Below are 15518 nucleotides of genomic sequence, written 5' to 3' on the forward strand. Positions count from 1 at the left end.
GCAGCATCGGTCACCAAGTGCTTTACTGGTGGCTGCCTGGTGGCACTGGGCGGGGTGGGACGGGACACACACACATGGTCAGAGCTGCAGGAACTCAGCCACAAAGGTCACCAGGATCTTGCAGAGGTCCTCCACAGTGGGGGGGTGCAGGTTGTCCTCGGTGTCCTCCAGTGTGTGCCACACACGGGGGAAGGGTGTGGGGATAAGATGCAGGATGGGGACACCTGTGGGGACATGGCAGTGAGGGGGGACGACATCAAGTGTCCACTCTGCTCCTGGTCCCACGGAGACCTGGGGGCAGGGGGGCACTCCCAGGGGATGGGTGTGGGGGGTCACCTCGCTGGAGGAAGGGGACGTGGTCGTCCTCAACAGGTCCTGGGGCCGGGCTGAGGCGGAAGAAGGGCTGGTCCTGGGGGGCAGCGTGCAGCAGCCCCAGCCGCCGCAGCCGCTGCTCTTGGGGGCGAGATGACACACAACACAAAACCTTGTGACACCCCCTGCCTCGCCACTGTCCCCATCGCACCCCCCGCCCCCTCATCCCCATCCTGTCCCCACTTCCACCCCTATCCCAGCCCCCACGTCCCCCATGTCCCCTCCCGATCCTGTAACCATACCCCCCCCCGCCGTGTCCCCCTCCCCGTGTCCCACCGATGGCGACGAGGCGCAGGAACCAGTGGTGGGTGCGGGTGAAGTGGCTGTGGATGGCAGGGTGGCGGGCGCCCAGCAGGTCCAGTAGCACCAGTAGGCTCTGGGGGGACACCATTATGGCCGTGGGGCCACCCCATTATGGCTGTGGAGCCACCAGCACAGCCATGGGGACACCAGCATGGCCACCAGTATGGCCATGGGGACACCAGCACAGGGACACCACAGTGCCACTACCATGCGACTGCCCCAACTGGGCCAAAGCCACATCACCTTGGGGTGCCACCACCCCACCCCGCTGCTGTCCCCCCGCCCCTGGGTGGCACCCCCCACCATGGCAGGTCTTGGTGGCACTCACCATGGCAGTGAGCTGGGTGCCGTGGGGCCCATGGCGGGTGGTGGCCATCTGCGCCGCCAGGTGCCGGGCACCGTAGAGGGAGTCGGTGGCGCTCCAGTCCCCAAAGGCCTCCTCCCCGTCCAGGAACAGCAGCTGCAGCGTCACCTCCGCACCCTGCTGGGACCCCAGTGTCACTGGGGGGGGAAGGACACCCCCAGGCACCTGGGGGAGGGGTGGGGTGGGGTGCTGGGGGGACCCAGATGTCCCGGGTACAGGGGCATCAGAAGGGACCTGGGTGTCCTAGGGGGGAGGGGGAGCTCTGGGCAGGGGCCAGGGGGACCCAGTTGTCTGTGGGGGAGGAATCGGGTGTCAGGGCCAGGTGTCAGGGAGCAGGGGGGGTGGGAACCTGGGGTGGGAGGGTCCAGGGGAGATCCATGTGTCCAGGGGTCAGGGGACACCCAGGTGTCACACTGGGGGGACACCCAGGCATCCAGGGGGGCTCCAGGTGCCCTGGGAGGTGGTGGGGGGGAGGGGGGCCGTCAGGAGGGGCCCGGGTGTCACAGTGGGGGGACACCCAGGCACCCAGGGGAGTGACCCAGGAGTCTGGGAAAGGTCCCCAAGCACTTGGGGGCACCCATCACCCACCCTGTCCTTGGCCCGCCGCAGGGGCTGGTCGAGGGCAGCCGCCAGCTCCAGGAGGATAGCACATGGCACGGCCGAATCGGTAGCCCCCAAAAAAACTTGCTGGCCCAGCCCGGGGGGCAAAACCTTGGTGTCGTAGTGACAGGCGAGAACCAGGCGGCGAGGGGCGGCAGTGGCCGCCGTGGCCACCACATTGGTGAAGGTCACCGGGCCCCGTGGCGTCACCGCTTCAAAGGCATCGAGCTCCAGGTGCCAGGCAGCCCCCAGGGCAACCAAATGCCCCACGATGTGCTGTGGGGACAGAGACCCCCACTGAGGGGCTGGCTGGCACCCAGTGGTGGGTGCTGGGGCACCCAAGGAGTGGGGGGGGGGGGGTTACCTGGCGGGCAGCATGGCTCCCAGGACCCCCCGGGACCCGCTCCCGCAGGAGGGGCCGCAGGAAGGTGACCCACAGGCGGGTGGGATCCAGATGCCCCAGGAGTGCCCGGAGACCCTGTTCCGAGGGGACTGGGAGGGGCTGGGGGGGGGGGGCTGTGTCAGTGTGGGGAGGTCCCCCAGGGGGATCTGGGGGTCCCTGGGGGGGCTGGGTCAGTATAGGGGGGGTCCCCAGGCGAATTGGGGATCCCAAGTGGGCTGGATCAGTGGTGGGGGGTCCCTCAGGGGGGTTTGGGGGTCCCTGGGGGGGCTGGGTCAGTATGGGGGGGGGTCCCCAGGGGAATTGGGGATCGCAAGCGGGCTGGATCAGTAGTGGGGGGGTCCCTCAGGGGGGTTTGGGGGTCCCTGGGGGGGCTGGGTCAGTATGGGGGGGGTCCCCAGGGGAATTGGGGATCCCAAGCGGGCTGGATCAGTGGCGGGGGGTCCCCCAGGGGGTTTGGGGGTCTCTGGGGGGGGCTTAAGGAAGTTGGGTACATGAAGCGGGGGCGATGGGTGGGGCTTGTGGGGGCGGGATGGGGGGCCTGTGCATGTATCTACATGATGGGATGGGGGGGGGGTCCTGGAGGCCTCGGAGGGGGCTGGGAGCCTTGAAGGATGCTGGGGAGCCCGGGAGGGGCTGAGGGGCCCATGGATGGGTTACCCCATAATCTGCGGGGGGCCTGGGGGGCTGAGGGCCCGGGGGGGTGGGAGGGCCCTGGGTGGCCCCACGATGGTGGCCGGGGGACCGCATGAGCCTGAGGGGGCCTGTGAGGGGCTGGGGGGGGCCGTCGGCGGTCGGGGGGCTCCCGGGGCACCCCAACCACCCCCGGTCCATATCCCCCGCTCACCGGGCCGGTGTCCCGTTCCCCTCCGGACCAGGCGTTGTAGAAGATGGCGGCGGCGGCCGCCAGCGCCAGGAGCGGCAGGAGCGGCAGCAGCGGGCGGGGGCAGCGGCGAGAGCGGGGGCAGAGGCTGCGGCCCGGGCCCGAGCCCGGGCCCGGCACCAGCACCGGGCCGGCCCCGGGCCCCGAACCCGCCACCCGGGAGCGGCGGGAGCCAACGGCGCCCTTCCGCATGGCGCGGGGCGGGGCCTGCGGCGGGGCGGAGCCAATAGGAGGTGCGGGTTGACGGAGGCGTGGCCACGGGACGACGGAGACGCCGTTGATTGGGTGAAGGGCGGGGTTTGGGTGCTAGGCCACGCCCCCCTAGCCGAGCGGGCCGGGGACGCGACGGCGCGTGCGCGGGAGGGGGCGTGCGCGGCCGGCGGGCCCGGCGCGTGCCGGCGTGACGTCATTCTTCATGTGCGACGTTATCTGGAGGGGGAGCTGCACCCCGGGCGGAGCGTGTCACCTCGGGCGGGGGGTCGGGCCAGAGATGGGACCCGGAATGGGGGTGTCACCGTGACCTGGGGGGGGGGGGGGGGGGTGTCACCCCAGATGGGGGTGTCACCCCAGATGGGGGTGTCATCGTGACGGCGAGCGGGGGGTGTCACCCTGCACCGGGGGGAGGGCATGTGTGTCATCCCAGATGGGGGTGTCACTGTGACCTGGGGGGGGGTGTCACTCTGTACTGGGGTGGGGAGTGACGTCACCCTCCGCAGGGACATCACCAGGGACAGAACATCACCCCAGGGGAGGCCACCACCCTCCATGGGGCTGATGTCACCTTCCACAGGGACATCACCCTCTGTGGACATGTCACCTTCAATGGGCACATCACCTTCCATGAGGCCAGCACTCTCCACCGGGACGTCACCATGGACAGGACAGGACACCACCCCAGAGGGGGCCACCACCCTCCACGGGGCTGATGTGACCATCCATGGGGCCAGCAGCCTCCATGGGGCCACCACCCTTCATGGGGATGTCACCCTCCATAGGGATGTCACCCTGCATAGGGCCATCATCTCCCACAGGGTTGTCACCCTCCACGGGGCCACCACCATTCATAGGGATGCCACCCTCCATAGGGACGTCACCCCAGATAGGACACAATCCCAGAAGAGGCCCAGAACACCACCTCAGAGAGGGCCACCACCCTCCAGAGGGCTCAAGTCACCTCCATGGGACCAGCACCTTCCACGGGGACATCACCCTCCATGGGGATGTCACCACAGACAGGACACAACCCCAGAAGAGGCCACCACCCTCCACAGGGCTGGCGTCACCTTCCACGTGCCCACCACCCTCCCCGGTGCCATCAGATGAGACACACACCCCCTCCACCACCACCACCCCATTCCCACCTTCCCCATCACATTCCAGCGCTCGACGATTCTTTTTTCTTTTCCTTTCTTTCTTTTCCACCTCCTCCTCCTCTGCCCTCCCCAACCCCCCACAACCCCCGCAACCCCCCAAAAAAAACCCACCACCACCGTCCCTGCCGGCCTTTGTCCCTTCACCTGCCGTCATCACGCCGGGGGGCCGGGTGCACCCAATTATTATCGTGCAAACCCACCCTACAACCAGGCGCTTCCTTATCAGGTCTCCGGCAACACATCCAGTAGGAACGGCCGTAAGGCAGGTCGTGGTGGTAGGGCTTGGGATGCCACCGGCAGAGGGACACGTCCCCCTTCTCGTAATGCTTCTTGCACTGCTTGCAGGGGTCATCGCGATAAAGGGGGTCGCGATTCCACCGGGAATCGGTGGCTTGCACCCCGAAGGTTTCGATGATGGATTTGAAGTAATGGCAGGAGCATTTGAGGGCGGCCAGCGCTTGGGTGGGCAAGTAGCTGAAGATCTTCACCATGACGTGCTCTGGCAGGAGGAGCATGTACTGCCGAGGTTCCAGGAGGCGCTGGATCTTGAAGCGGATCTCCAAAAAATCATGGGAGACATGACGATACAAGCGGCAAAGCGAAGGGTCGGGGACGGTCGGCAGCTCCTCGCCAGTTTCGGCGTCATCTGGCGCCGGCGGTTCCTCGGGGACAGGCAAGAGGAAGAGCTGGCCTGGCGGTGGGTCCTCCTGCGCCGCTGCCGGCAGTCGCACCGTCTCCTCCTTCATCTTCTTGGCGCTGTCCTTGCCAAAGAAGACGCATTGATCCACCACCCCCGTCACCACCACGTCCACGTGGAAGCCAGAGGTGCAATCCCGCGCCGACGCCAACGGCCCTTCGCCGGTTCCTTCACCTGGCTCCGCTTTGGTGATGGTGGCTGAGCCCTCGCCACACCCCATGGCCATGTCAGGACCGTCGCTGTCCCCCCTGGGGCTGGCAGCGGCCAGGAGGAACTCCACATTGTTGGGCAGCGTGTCGCGGGAAGGGCTGATCAGCTGGTAGAGATCACAGGTGATCTTGTCCTTGGCGCGACTGCCAGCGTTGCCACCACTTGCTGTCCCGCAGCTCATGAAGACACAATTAGGACGCCCAACGGCGCCCGCCTCGGCAGCAGCACCAGCACTGGCACGGGGCTCGCGGCCGCTGGAGATGCGGAAAGCAATGCGCACCTCGCCGGGAGCCGCCGCTGCTGCTGAGGCCGCCGTGGCGCATTCGGCACCCGGGCGGCACAAGCCATTGGGGCGGGTGCCACCATGCTCCCGTTGCCGTGACTCAAAGTGGGCAACGGCTTCAGCTACCCGGCTGCAATCAGAGCCACTTGGCGTTTTGGTTTCACTGCCAGCTGTCTCCACAAAGACAACAGGAGTGGCAGGAGCGCCGCAAGGTCGGGGAAAGCTCTGCAACGCCAGCGCCGTCCTCTGCTCCACCAACGCCACCATCTCTGCCACCGACAGCAAATCAGCAGCTTCACCGGTGCCACCGGTGGTGGCTGGTTCGCCAGGAAGCGGGCGAGTTGGGTCCCTGCCACTGGCAGCCCAGGCTGGGCTGGGTTTGCTCTTTGTGGGGTCGTGGCAGCGCCGGCGCCGCTTGGCTTTGGAGCTATCGCTGCCCCAGTTGCCCTTGACCTTCATGGTGCTGGCACGGCCGCCGGTGCCACCAGTGCCGCCGGTGCCACCACCACACTGGTGTGCCACAAAGAAAGCCACCTTCTCCTTGGTGTTTCCTGGTTTGATGACGTACCACGTGTCCAGCAGCACCCGACCTTCCTCGGCCGATGCTGGGGGAACTGGGGCAGCATCGGCAGGAGCCGGCGGCGTGTTTTCCGAGGGGGCCCGGGCTCCAGCAGGCTCTTCGGGGGTGCGGCAGGAAAAGGGTTTTTTGGTGGAGCTGGGGCCGGGGCATGGTTTATTCTGGGAGTAGGTGCCGAAGGGCCGCGGGCACCAGAGCTGCAGCTGAGGGAAGGCGTTGGGCTCCATCAGGGCAGCATCGCACTGCCAACTGTGCCAACGATGCCGATGATGCCCACGGTGCCGACGATGCCAACGCCGTGGGCTGCCGGCGCCCCTGCCCAAGCCTGTCAGCAAAGAAAGGGGTGTCAATGGGCATGGCAGGGACAGTGTGGGGCTGGTATGGGGACAGTGTGGGGCTTCTGAGGATGCTATGGGGCTGGCAAAGCCAGTATGGGGCCAGTACGGAGCCAGTATGGAGCCAGTATGGGACCACTATGGGGCTGGCAGTGCCAGTATGGGACCAGTATGGGGCCAGTATGGAGCTTCTGGGGACACAGTGGGACTGGCAGTGCCAGTGTGGGGCCGGTGTGGGGCTGGGGGGCTTAAAAGGACCATCACCGGGCCCTTCCCAGTCTGGGCAGAGTACTGGAGCGGTGCCTCCCGGCTCCCCATCCTTGCACAGACCCCGCCCCGTCCCCGGGATGCCACGCCCACACTGGAAGCCACGCCCCCGATCCCCGAAGCCACGCCCGGTTACCGGTTCTTAAAGCGGCAACGGCGCTGGGGGGGCGGGGGCTGAATCCCACGAATCAGACCCACCCGCCCCTTTTAAGAACCGGCAGCGGCCGCCGCTTGTTGACAGGCCCTGCGCGCGACAGCGCCGGCCAATCAGAGAGCGGCGTTCGGGCCATGCCCATATATGGACGGCGGCAGAGCGGCGGGCCGGGGGCGTGGTCATAAAGGGGCGTGGCCAGCGGGAGGGGGCGGGGTCGCACGACCCCGCCCACCCCCCCGGGCCGCGGGGACGGGAGGGGCGCGGACACGGTCGCGCGTGTCCACGGGACGGTCCTGCCCACCCCCCCACCCCTCCATGGGAACGCGGGGTGGGGGTGGGGCGATGTCCCTCGTGTGTGATGCGAGACCGGGCGTGCCCCCGCCCCGGGTGCGACACGGGGACACGCCCGCCACCCCCATCCCACGCGCGGCGCGGGGCCACGCGCGTCCCCACGCGCCAGGCGGGGCCGTGCCCTCGGCTCGGCGGCACCAGCGGCCCCGTCCCGCAGCGCCAAGGCGGCGGCGCGCGCGGCCCCCTCCCCCCCACACCTTTCCCCGCGATGTGTCACGGGTGGGTCGGCGGGCACAACCCCACCCCCACACACCCCCACCACTCCCCCACGGCGTGTCACGAGCGGGAAAACACCCGCTGCCCTGTAACACGGGGGCCAGCCAAGGCCCGGCCCAGCGGCCGGGACCGACCACCGGCCCCGGGGCTCCACTCACCGACACCCCGGCCGCCCCCACGCCCGCCCCGGCCCCCCCGCCTCCCTCTCCACGGCCCGGGCCCCGCCCGGTGCCGCCGCCCCTCCCCCGCTCACCGGGCAGGTGCCGGGCGCGGCCGCTCCGCCTCTCCGCGGTGCTTCCGGGGTGCCCCGCGCATGCGCCCTTCCGGCGGGAGCCGCGCAGGCGCAGAGCAAAGCACGGCGGGAGTTGTGGTTCGCCGCGGGGCGGACACGCAGCCGCGGCTGCGTCGCGCAAAGCACCATGGGAGTTGTGGTTCGCCGCGGGGCGGACACGCAGCCGCGGCTGCGTCGCGCAAAGCACCATGGGAGTTGTGGTTCGCCGCCGCGCCGCCCGGGACCCGTAGGCGCAGTCCGCGCATGTGCAGTGCGGCGCCGGGGCGTGTCCGCGGGGGGGAGGGGCTGTCGCCCCTCGTGACACCCACACACACACCCCGCCCCCGCACGGCTGGGGACCCACTGACACGGCACCCCCCCCCCCACCGTTACCAGTTAGCAGCCCAGCGGCACCCAGTGCCACCCACCACCAGTGTGAGCTGCCCCGCCCCCCCCAAGTGATTTCACAGGAGTCACTCACGGGTCTCGCTGTTTCTTTAGGGTACAAAGCTGGGGACACCTGGGACCCCCCCCCCCCCAACTCGGACACCCCCAGCACACACACCCCCCCACCAACCCCCCCAGCACCCCAGGGTGTCAGGGACCCCGCCCCAAACCACCCCAGCACCCCAGGGTGTCAGAGGACACTCCCCAAACCCCCCTCCTAGCACCCCAAGGTGTCAGGGGACATGCACACCCCAAAACCCCCTGACCCTCCCCGCCAGCATCCCAAGGTGTCAGGGACCCCCCCCCCCCCCCCAACTCCCACAGCACCCCAAAGTGTCAGGGATCCCCCCCGAATCCCCTCAGCACCCCAAGGTGTCAGAGGATCCCTCCAGCACCCCAAGGTGTCAAGGGACACCCTCCAAACCCCCCTGCCTCCCCCCCAGCACCCAAAGGTGAAAGTGACATCCCCCCTTCCAGCACCCCAAGGCCTTGGGACCCCCCTCAGCTCCCAAAGGTGCCACCCCCCACCCCCCCCTCAGCAGCACGTCTCGGCCATCGGGGGCCCCCTGGGGGGGTGGGGGGCTGGGTGCTGCCCCCCCACAGCCACATAACGGCGGGTGCCCCGGGGGGGGGCGCGGGGGGAGCCGGGGGCACCCAGGCGGCACCGCTGCCACCCGCGCCGCACTTCTGCCTGCACCTGGTGGCACACGACATGTCACGACATGCCCCGCCCCGCCCCCCCCCCCCCCCCCCCCCGCGACACTGCCCTGACGCACCTCCTTGTTGACAAAGCAGTAAAGGACGCTGACAACAAGGCCCTGGGGGGGGGGGGGGGAGGGGCGGGGGGCACCCAGACATGTGGGTGCAAATGGTCACGTAGATGTGCCCCTCCCCCACCCGCAGCCCACCCTGCAGTTTCCCCCTGCAGCCCCCATGGAGGCCCCCCCAGTGCACCCCATATTTTTGCACCCCCCCCCATTGCACCCCCCCCCGCAGTAGCACCCATCCCATCGCACCCCCCCATTGCACCCCCCACACTGCAGCCCCCCCCGCCCAACCCCCAACCCCCATGGCACAACCCCTGCCCCCCCACCCCTCCCGACCCCATGGTGCCTCACTGACACACACCTCCCATCCCCCCAGCACCCTCCCGACCCTCACGGCACACCCTCGCACCCCCCCCAACCCCCACCCCCCGTATCCCACAGATCGCCATGGCAACCTCCGACACGCCCCCCCCCGCCCCCCATGGCAACCCCTCACTCCCCCCGCCCCCCATGTCCCGTCCCCCCCGCATTCCCCCAGCATCCCTTCGACCCCCTCTGCACCCCCCCCCCCCCATGCCCTGCCCCGGAGCCCCCCACCGACACCCCCTGACCCCCATGGCCTCTCCCACAGCACCCTCCCGCCCCCATGGCCCCCCCTGCCCCCACACCTGGGAGGAGGACAGCAGCAGCTGCAGGCAGAGCCGCACCAGGCGCAGGGTGCCCCCCCCGTGCCCCTCCCCCAACAGGGCGAAGGCCACCTCGTGCACCCCCAGCAGCGGGATCAGCGTCAGCGTCGAGCGGGCCAGCCTGGGGGGAGGGGGGGGGCACCCGCGGGATGGGGACCCCCTTGGGACAGGGAGAACCCCAGGATGGGGACACCCCCAGGGACAGGGACACCTCGAGAGACACCTCCGGGATGGGGGGACCCCCAGGATGGGTACAGCCACAGCATGGGGAGCCCCCCGGAACAGGGACACCCCCAGGGACACGCCTGGGGACACTGCAAAGGTGGGGACATGCTTGGGGACACACATGGGGCTATGGTGGGCATGAGGACATTGCAGGGACAACATGGAGACTCCACGGGGACCAGGATGTGACATCTCCCCTGCCCCCGCCCCACACACCCCAGTGTACACATGTGTCCCCACACACACCCCCACCCCATGTCCCCACCTGACCCTGGTGTCCCCCTGGGACACCTGATGCGCCCGGACTTTGGCCACCAAGATACGGACGATGCGGACAAATACCATGAAGTTCACCTGGGGAGGGACGACACACCAGCGGTGACACCCCCTGTGGTGAGGACACCCCCTCCAGTGGGGACACCCCCTTGGTGACAGCCACCCCTCCCCCACGCCATGTCACCCACCGCCACTGCCACCAGGATAGGACAGCGGATGATCCACCACACTGCCACCTTCTCGTTCCTCTCCCAGCACCTGCCATGGGGGGGGGAGTGACACACATGGGGGGGGGTGACCTCAACCTTGGGGACATCCCCAAGGGGACAGGGTGTCCCCTGGGGGTAACAAAGTGGGGACAATGGGGGGCAGGAGTGGCAGCCTCACCCCTCGTTCTCATAGAGGTACCTCGCTACCACCCATGGTACCACGAAGAGCACGGGGGCTCCTGGTGGGACAGGGACAAGGTTGGGGAGGGGACACGGAGACACAGAGGGGACATGTGGGGACACAGAGCGGGGCTCACCCCAGCCGAGGAGGAGGAAGGCAGGTAGGCAGCGCCGGCCACTGAAGGCCACCAGCACCAGGAGCTTGTGGAGGAAGAGCCCCTCGGCCAGCAGCCACCCGTAGTTGGCCCCCACGCAGTACTGGGTGACCACCTGGGCCAGCCGGCAGCTGGCCACCGCCTGCCCTGGGGACAACCCCAGCACCAGCGGGACAGCAGCGGCGGGGGGGGAACAGCCTCAGAGGGGCACCAGGATCATGGTGGCACCAGCACTGTGGTGGCACCAGGATCATGGTGGCACCAGTGTTGTGGTGGGAACAATATCATGTTGGACCAGGATCATGGTGGCACCAACATCGTGGTGGCACCAATGTCATGGTGGCACCAGTGTTATGGTGGTGGCACCAGCATCGTGGTGGCACCAGAGTTGTGGTGGCACCAATGTCATGGTGGGAACCGGGACCGTGGTGGCACCAATATCACATTTGACCAGGATCATGCTGCCACCAGGGTCATGGTGGGACAAGTGTCATAGTGGACCAGGATCGTGGTGGCACCAGGATTGTGGTGGGACCAGTGTCATGTCTGACCAGCTCCCACCCTTGGGTCTCACATCCCAGCACAGCCCATCAACCCCCACCCATGAGTGTCCCCACTCTTTGGGTGCCCCCACCATGGCTGTCCCCACCCATGGGTGCCCCCACCATAGCTGTCCGCTTCATGGGTGTCCCCCATGTGGGTGCCCCCCACCCGTGGGTGCCCACCTCCTGGCCCACCAGCTGCAGCGGGTGTGCGGGGCCGGGGCGCAGGCGGCGGCGCAGCAGCGCGTCCCGCGTCAGGATGGCGCCTGCCCGCAGCACGAAGGAGAGGAAGAGGTTGGCGTGGATGAAGTTGCGGGTGCAATGCAGGCGCCTGTGGGGACAAAGGTCAGTGGGTAGCAGCACCCATGGGTGCCCTCCTAGCACCCATGGGTGCCCCCGCCACGGTACCTGAAGGTGAGGAGCAGTAGCAGCGCCAGCAGGAGGGCCACAAGGGACAGGGAGTAGCCCACAGTGTAGAGGAGCCGGAACTGCTCCAGCAGCCAGGCCTGGCGCTGTGGGGAGAGGGACACGGCGACGGGGAGGTGGCACCAAGCCGGGAGGTGGCACAGGGTGTGGCAGGGGGTAGCGGGGCACGGCACAGCACGATATGGGGCATGGCACGGCATGGCACGGTGCAACATGGTATGGCACTGCACAGCACAGCATGGCATGGGGCACAGCATGGCACGGCACAGCACGGCACGGTGTGGTACAGGGCACGGGCACGGCACAGCACGGCACGGTGTGGTACAGGGCATGGCACGGGCACAGCACAGCACGGCACGGTGTGGTACAGGGCACGGCACGGGGCACAGTGTGGTACAGGGCATGGCACGGGCACGGCACAGCACGGCACGGTGTGGTACAGGGCACGGCACAGGGCACAGCATGGCACAGTGTGGTACAGGGCACGGCACGGGCACGGCACAGCACGGCACAGTGTGGTACAGGGCATGGCACAGGGCACAGCATGGCACAGTGTGGTACAGGGCACGGCACGGGCACGGCACAGCACGGCACGGTGTGGTACAGGGCATGGCACGGGCACGGCACAGCACGGCACGGTGTGGTACAGGGCACGGCACAGGGCACAGCATGGCACAGTGTGGTACAGGGCACGGCACGGGCACGGCACAGCACGGCACGGTGTGGTACAGGGCACGGCACGGGCACGGCACAGCACGGCACGGTGTGGTACAGGGCACGGCACGGGGCACAGCATGGCACAGTGTGGTACAGGGCACGGCACGGGCACGGCACAGCACGGCACAGTGTGGTACAGGGCATGGCACAGGGCACAGCATGGCACAGTGTGGTACAGGGCACGGCACGGGCACGGCACAGCACGGCACAGTGTGGTACAGGGCATGGCACGGGCACGGCACAGCACGGCACGGTGTGGTACAGGGCACGGCACAGGGCACAGCATGGCACAGTGTGGTACAGGGCATGGCACGGGCACGGCACAGCACGGCACGGTGTGGTACAGGGCACGGCACAGGGCACAGCATGGCACAGTGTGGTACAGGGCATGGCACGGGCACGGCACAGCACGGCACAGTGCATGACACAGCGTGGCACGGCACAGGGCATGGACAGGGCACAGCGCTGGGCACAGCGTGGTGCACAGCACGGCACAGCACAGCATGGCACAGGGCATGGACAGGGCATGGCACAGCCCAGCACGCCACGCAGCAGAGAAGCAGGGCGCACCACGGCACGGCAGTGTGACACATCACAGCATGGTGCAGCTCCCAGCACAGCACCCTGCGCACGGCACAGCACCCCACGCCTCAACACAGCACCCCACACCCCAGCACCCCAAACCCCAGCACCCCACGCCCCAGCACCCAGCACCCCACGGCACAGCACCCCATGCCCCAACACAGCACCCCATGGCACAGCACAGCACCCTATGCCACAGCACCCCACACCCCACGCCCCAGCACCTCACACCCCAGCACCCCATGGCATGGCACAGCACCCCACACCCCAGCCCAGCACACCATGCCACAGCATCCCGTGCCCCAGCACCCCACGCCCCAGCACCCAGCACCCCACGGCACAGCATCCCACGCCCAGCACCCCACACCCCGGCTCAGCCCCCAGACCCCTACCTGCAGCGGCTGCTCCTGTGCCGGATCCTGGCACTGCGAATGATCCCGCCAAGGTCTCCCAGTCTCATCCAGCACCCAGCGCCCGTCGGGTCCGCAGCGCCGAGCCACCACCCCACCCTGCACTGAGTACCCCCTCCTGTCACCCCACGGCCACCCATGGGGGGGGGGGGGACACGCCCCCGCCCTTACCTCGGTGGTGCCAGGGCAGGTACCAGGGGCAGGGGACAGTGACGGTGGTGTTGGGGACTGCATCCCCCCAGCAGGCGTACATGTCGAAGCTGCGGTTGCAAACAGGTCCTGGTGGGGTGGGGGGTCAGGGCATCCCCCAGTGTCCTCCCAGTGTCCCCCTGGTGTCCCCACCTCCAGCGCACTCACCGGGTGCTGGGGGGTCGAGGTGCAGGCGGAGTTCGCAGGCGTGCCGGTACTGGTGCCAAGCGGCCAGCGTTGCCTGAGCTGAGCGCTCCTCCTGTGGGGGACATGGGGGGCACACCGAGGGGGGACACTAGGGGGGTGTCACCACTGGGGTGGCCACACTGGGGTGACCACTGTGGGGTCACCACCACGGGGGCACAAGGATGGGGCAAACAAGAGGGTTACCGCCATGGGGACAGCACCGCTGGGGCCACCATGATGGGGCCACCACAACTGGGGCCACCACCATGGGGACACTACGACTGGGGCCACCATCATGGGGCCACCACCGCGGGGCCACCATGGTCCTGGGTGGGTAGAGGGGTCCCTGAGGTGGCACCTGGCGGGGGTCCCAGTGGCTTGGGGGTCCCGATGAGGCAAGGGGAGGGGCCGTGTGTGTGTGTCCCAGTGTCTGGGGGGGTCCCAGGGGTAATGGGGGGGAGGGGTGTGTGTCTCACCTCTGCCCCATGCAGGACCTGGCTGAGCAAGGGGGGGGGCATAGCCCAGTGCCCCATGTCGTGACAGTGGCTCCTGGAGTGGGGGGAGGGGTGTACTGGGGGGGAGGGGCACGAGGGGGAGGGGTTACCGGTATCATCCCCCTCCCCATCACCAGCCCTGCCCTCCCCCCCCCCCTTTGACGTGGTCGTTACCAGGGAGCTGCCGGTGGGTCCCTCCGGTGGAGGGGACACGGGACCGGTAGCAGCCGCCCCCCTCGGCCCTCCCCCGCGTGATACAGGTGCCACCGCTCAGTGTCCCTTGTCCCACCCTCCCGTGTTGCTTCCCCTGTCCCAGTGTCCCGTGCCCCTCCCGTGTCCCGTGCCCCATGCCCCCCTCTGTGCCCCGTGCCCCCCCCCCCCAGTGTCCCTTGTCGTCCCCCCCCAGTGTCCCTTGTCCCCACCCTCGGTGTCCCGGCCCCCTTCGTGATCCCTTGAGTCCCCCCACACGCATCACCCCGCTGCCCCGTGTCCCTTGCTCCACCCTCAGTGTCCCTTGCCCCCCCCGGTGTCCCTTGTCCCCACCTCAGTGTCCCTTGCACCCCCCTCGGTGTCCCGGCGCCCCCCCCGCTCTGTCCTGAGTCCCCCCACGCGTGTCCCCCCCTTCCCCCATGTCCGCTCCACTTCACCCCGACACCCCACCGTGATGCTGGTGCCCCACCTCCGGTGTCCCGACTCCCTCCCCCAGGGTCCCTTGTCCCCCCCTCGCTGTCCCGGCCCCCCCCGCTGTGTCCTGAGTCCCCCCACGCGTGTCCACCCCCACCCCCTCGTCCCGTGAGCTTTACACCGCCCCCCCACACCCCGGACCCCCATCTCCTGTCTCAGGACCCCTGGTACCGGCTCAGTGCGAGACTCCACCGCCCTCGGTACACGGGCACCGGCTCCGGTGTCCCCGCCCACGGGGGCGGGGACACGGGGGGGCAACTGGGGGGGGGGCACCCAGGGGGGGGTGGGGGCACACGCGGAGAAACGTGACCCAGTGGTCGCGTGGAGCCTGGCCCACGTCTGGGGTGGGAGAGCCCCCAGGAAGCCCCACACGTGCCAGGGGTACAGGGTCGCTTGGGGGGGGTGTGTGTGGTGTCACCCACGGGTGGTCCGGTGCCACCCAAGGGGGTCCAGCATTACCCACGGGTGCCCCAGTGTCACCCATGAGTGTTCCAGTGTCACCTGGGTGCTCCACCATCACCCACGGCTACCCCGCTGTCTCACACGGGTGCCCCAGTGTCACCCAGTGGGGATCCAGTGTTACTCATGGGGGACTGGCATCACCCACGGGTGCCCCAGTGTCATCCACGGGTGCCATAGTGTTACCCAGGGGGGGTCCGTTGCCACCCAGGGGGGAGCAACATCACC

At 68.8% G+C, this 15518-nt stretch overlaps 3 protein-coding genes across 7 annotated transcripts; all 3 read right to left on the bottom strand.

Moving 5' to 3' along the window:
- Nucleotides 1-5: 5 nt before the first annotated feature.
- Nucleotides 6-4005, bottom strand: QPCTL (glutaminyl-peptide cyclotransferase like). The gene is given in 9 exon segments (XM_037371942.1): nucleotides 6-224; nucleotides 337-453; nucleotides 649-748; nucleotides 1004-1156; nucleotides 1628-1915; nucleotides 2004-2141; nucleotides 2887-3138; nucleotides 3140-3228; nucleotides 3834-4005. Coding segments are annotated over 9 exon segments (1455 nt in total). The 3' UTR covers nucleotides 6-78.
- Nucleotides 4006-4385: 380 nt separating this feature from the next.
- Nucleotides 4386-7891, bottom strand: FBXO46 (F-box protein 46). The gene is made up of 2 exons (XM_037371921.1): nucleotides 7639-7891; nucleotides 4386-6387 (listed from the first exon to the last, which is right to left on the bottom strand). Exons 1-2 carry the CDS (start codon nucleotides 7865-7867, stop codon nucleotides 4436-4438), a joined length of 2181 nt encoding a protein of 726 aa, XP_037227818.1. The 5' UTR covers nucleotides 7868-7891; the 3' UTR covers nucleotides 4386-4435.
- A 725-nt stretch (nucleotides 7892-8616) lies between these two features.
- Nucleotides 8617-15086, bottom strand: GIPR (gastric inhibitory polypeptide receptor). 5 transcript variants are annotated; one of them, XM_037371926.1, is made up of 14 exons: nucleotides 14979-15086; nucleotides 14130-14224; nucleotides 13636-13726; nucleotides 13450-13557; nucleotides 13261-13382; nucleotides 11552-11655; nucleotides 11327-11474; nucleotides 10584-10743; nucleotides 10445-10505; nucleotides 10246-10315; nucleotides 10047-10135; nucleotides 9539-9677; nucleotides 8880-8921; nucleotides 8617-8800 (listed from the first exon to the last, which is right to left on the bottom strand). In XM_037371926.1, exons 2-14 carry the CDS (start codon nucleotides 14184-14186, stop codon nucleotides 8639-8641), a joined length of 1353 nt encoding a protein of 450 aa, XP_037227823.1. In that variant the 5' UTR covers nucleotides 14187-14224; nucleotides 14979-15086; the 3' UTR covers nucleotides 8617-8638. The 5 variants fall into 5 exon arrangements, with proteins under 5 accessions (XP_037227823.1, XP_037227824.1, XP_037227826.1 ...); XM_037371927.1 differs by having other exon boundaries at nucleotides 15003-15049; XM_037371929.1 differs by having other exon boundaries at nucleotides 14130-14202; nucleotides 15003-15038.
- Nucleotides 15087-15518: the final 432 nt, after the last annotated feature.

This window comes from Falco rusticolus, chromosome 21 (assembly GCF_015220075.1).
Source record: "Falco rusticolus isolate bFalRus1 chromosome 21, bFalRus1.pri, whole genome shotgun sequence".
In the NCBI taxonomy this organism is placed as follows: Eukaryota; Metazoa; Chordata; class Aves; order Falconiformes; family Falconidae; genus Falco; species Falco rusticolus.

Bases quoted from the DNA above. Each gene is read 5' to 3' on its own strand.
- FBXO46 (XM_037371921.1), bottom strand. From the start codon at position 7,867: ATGGTGCTTTGCGCGACGCAGCCGCGGCTGCGTGTCCGCCCCGCGGCG. The intron at 6,388-7,638 runs GTGAGCGGGGGA...CTTTGCTGACAG, and splicing joins CCGCGCCCGGCACCTGCCCG to GCTTGGGCAGGGGCGCCGGC.
- GIPR (XM_037371926.1), bottom strand. From the start codon at position 14,186: ATGGGGCACTGGGCTATGCCCCCCCCCTTGCTCAGCCAGGTCCTGCAT. The intron at 11,475-11,551 runs GTACCGTGGCGG...TTGTCCCCACAG, and splicing joins CTACTGCTCCTCACCTTCAG to GCGCCTGCATTGCACCCGCA. The intron at 10,506-10,583 runs GTGAGCCCCGCT...CTGTCCCACCAG, and splicing joins CTTCCTCCTCCTCGGCTGGG to GAGCCCCCGTGCTCTTCGTG.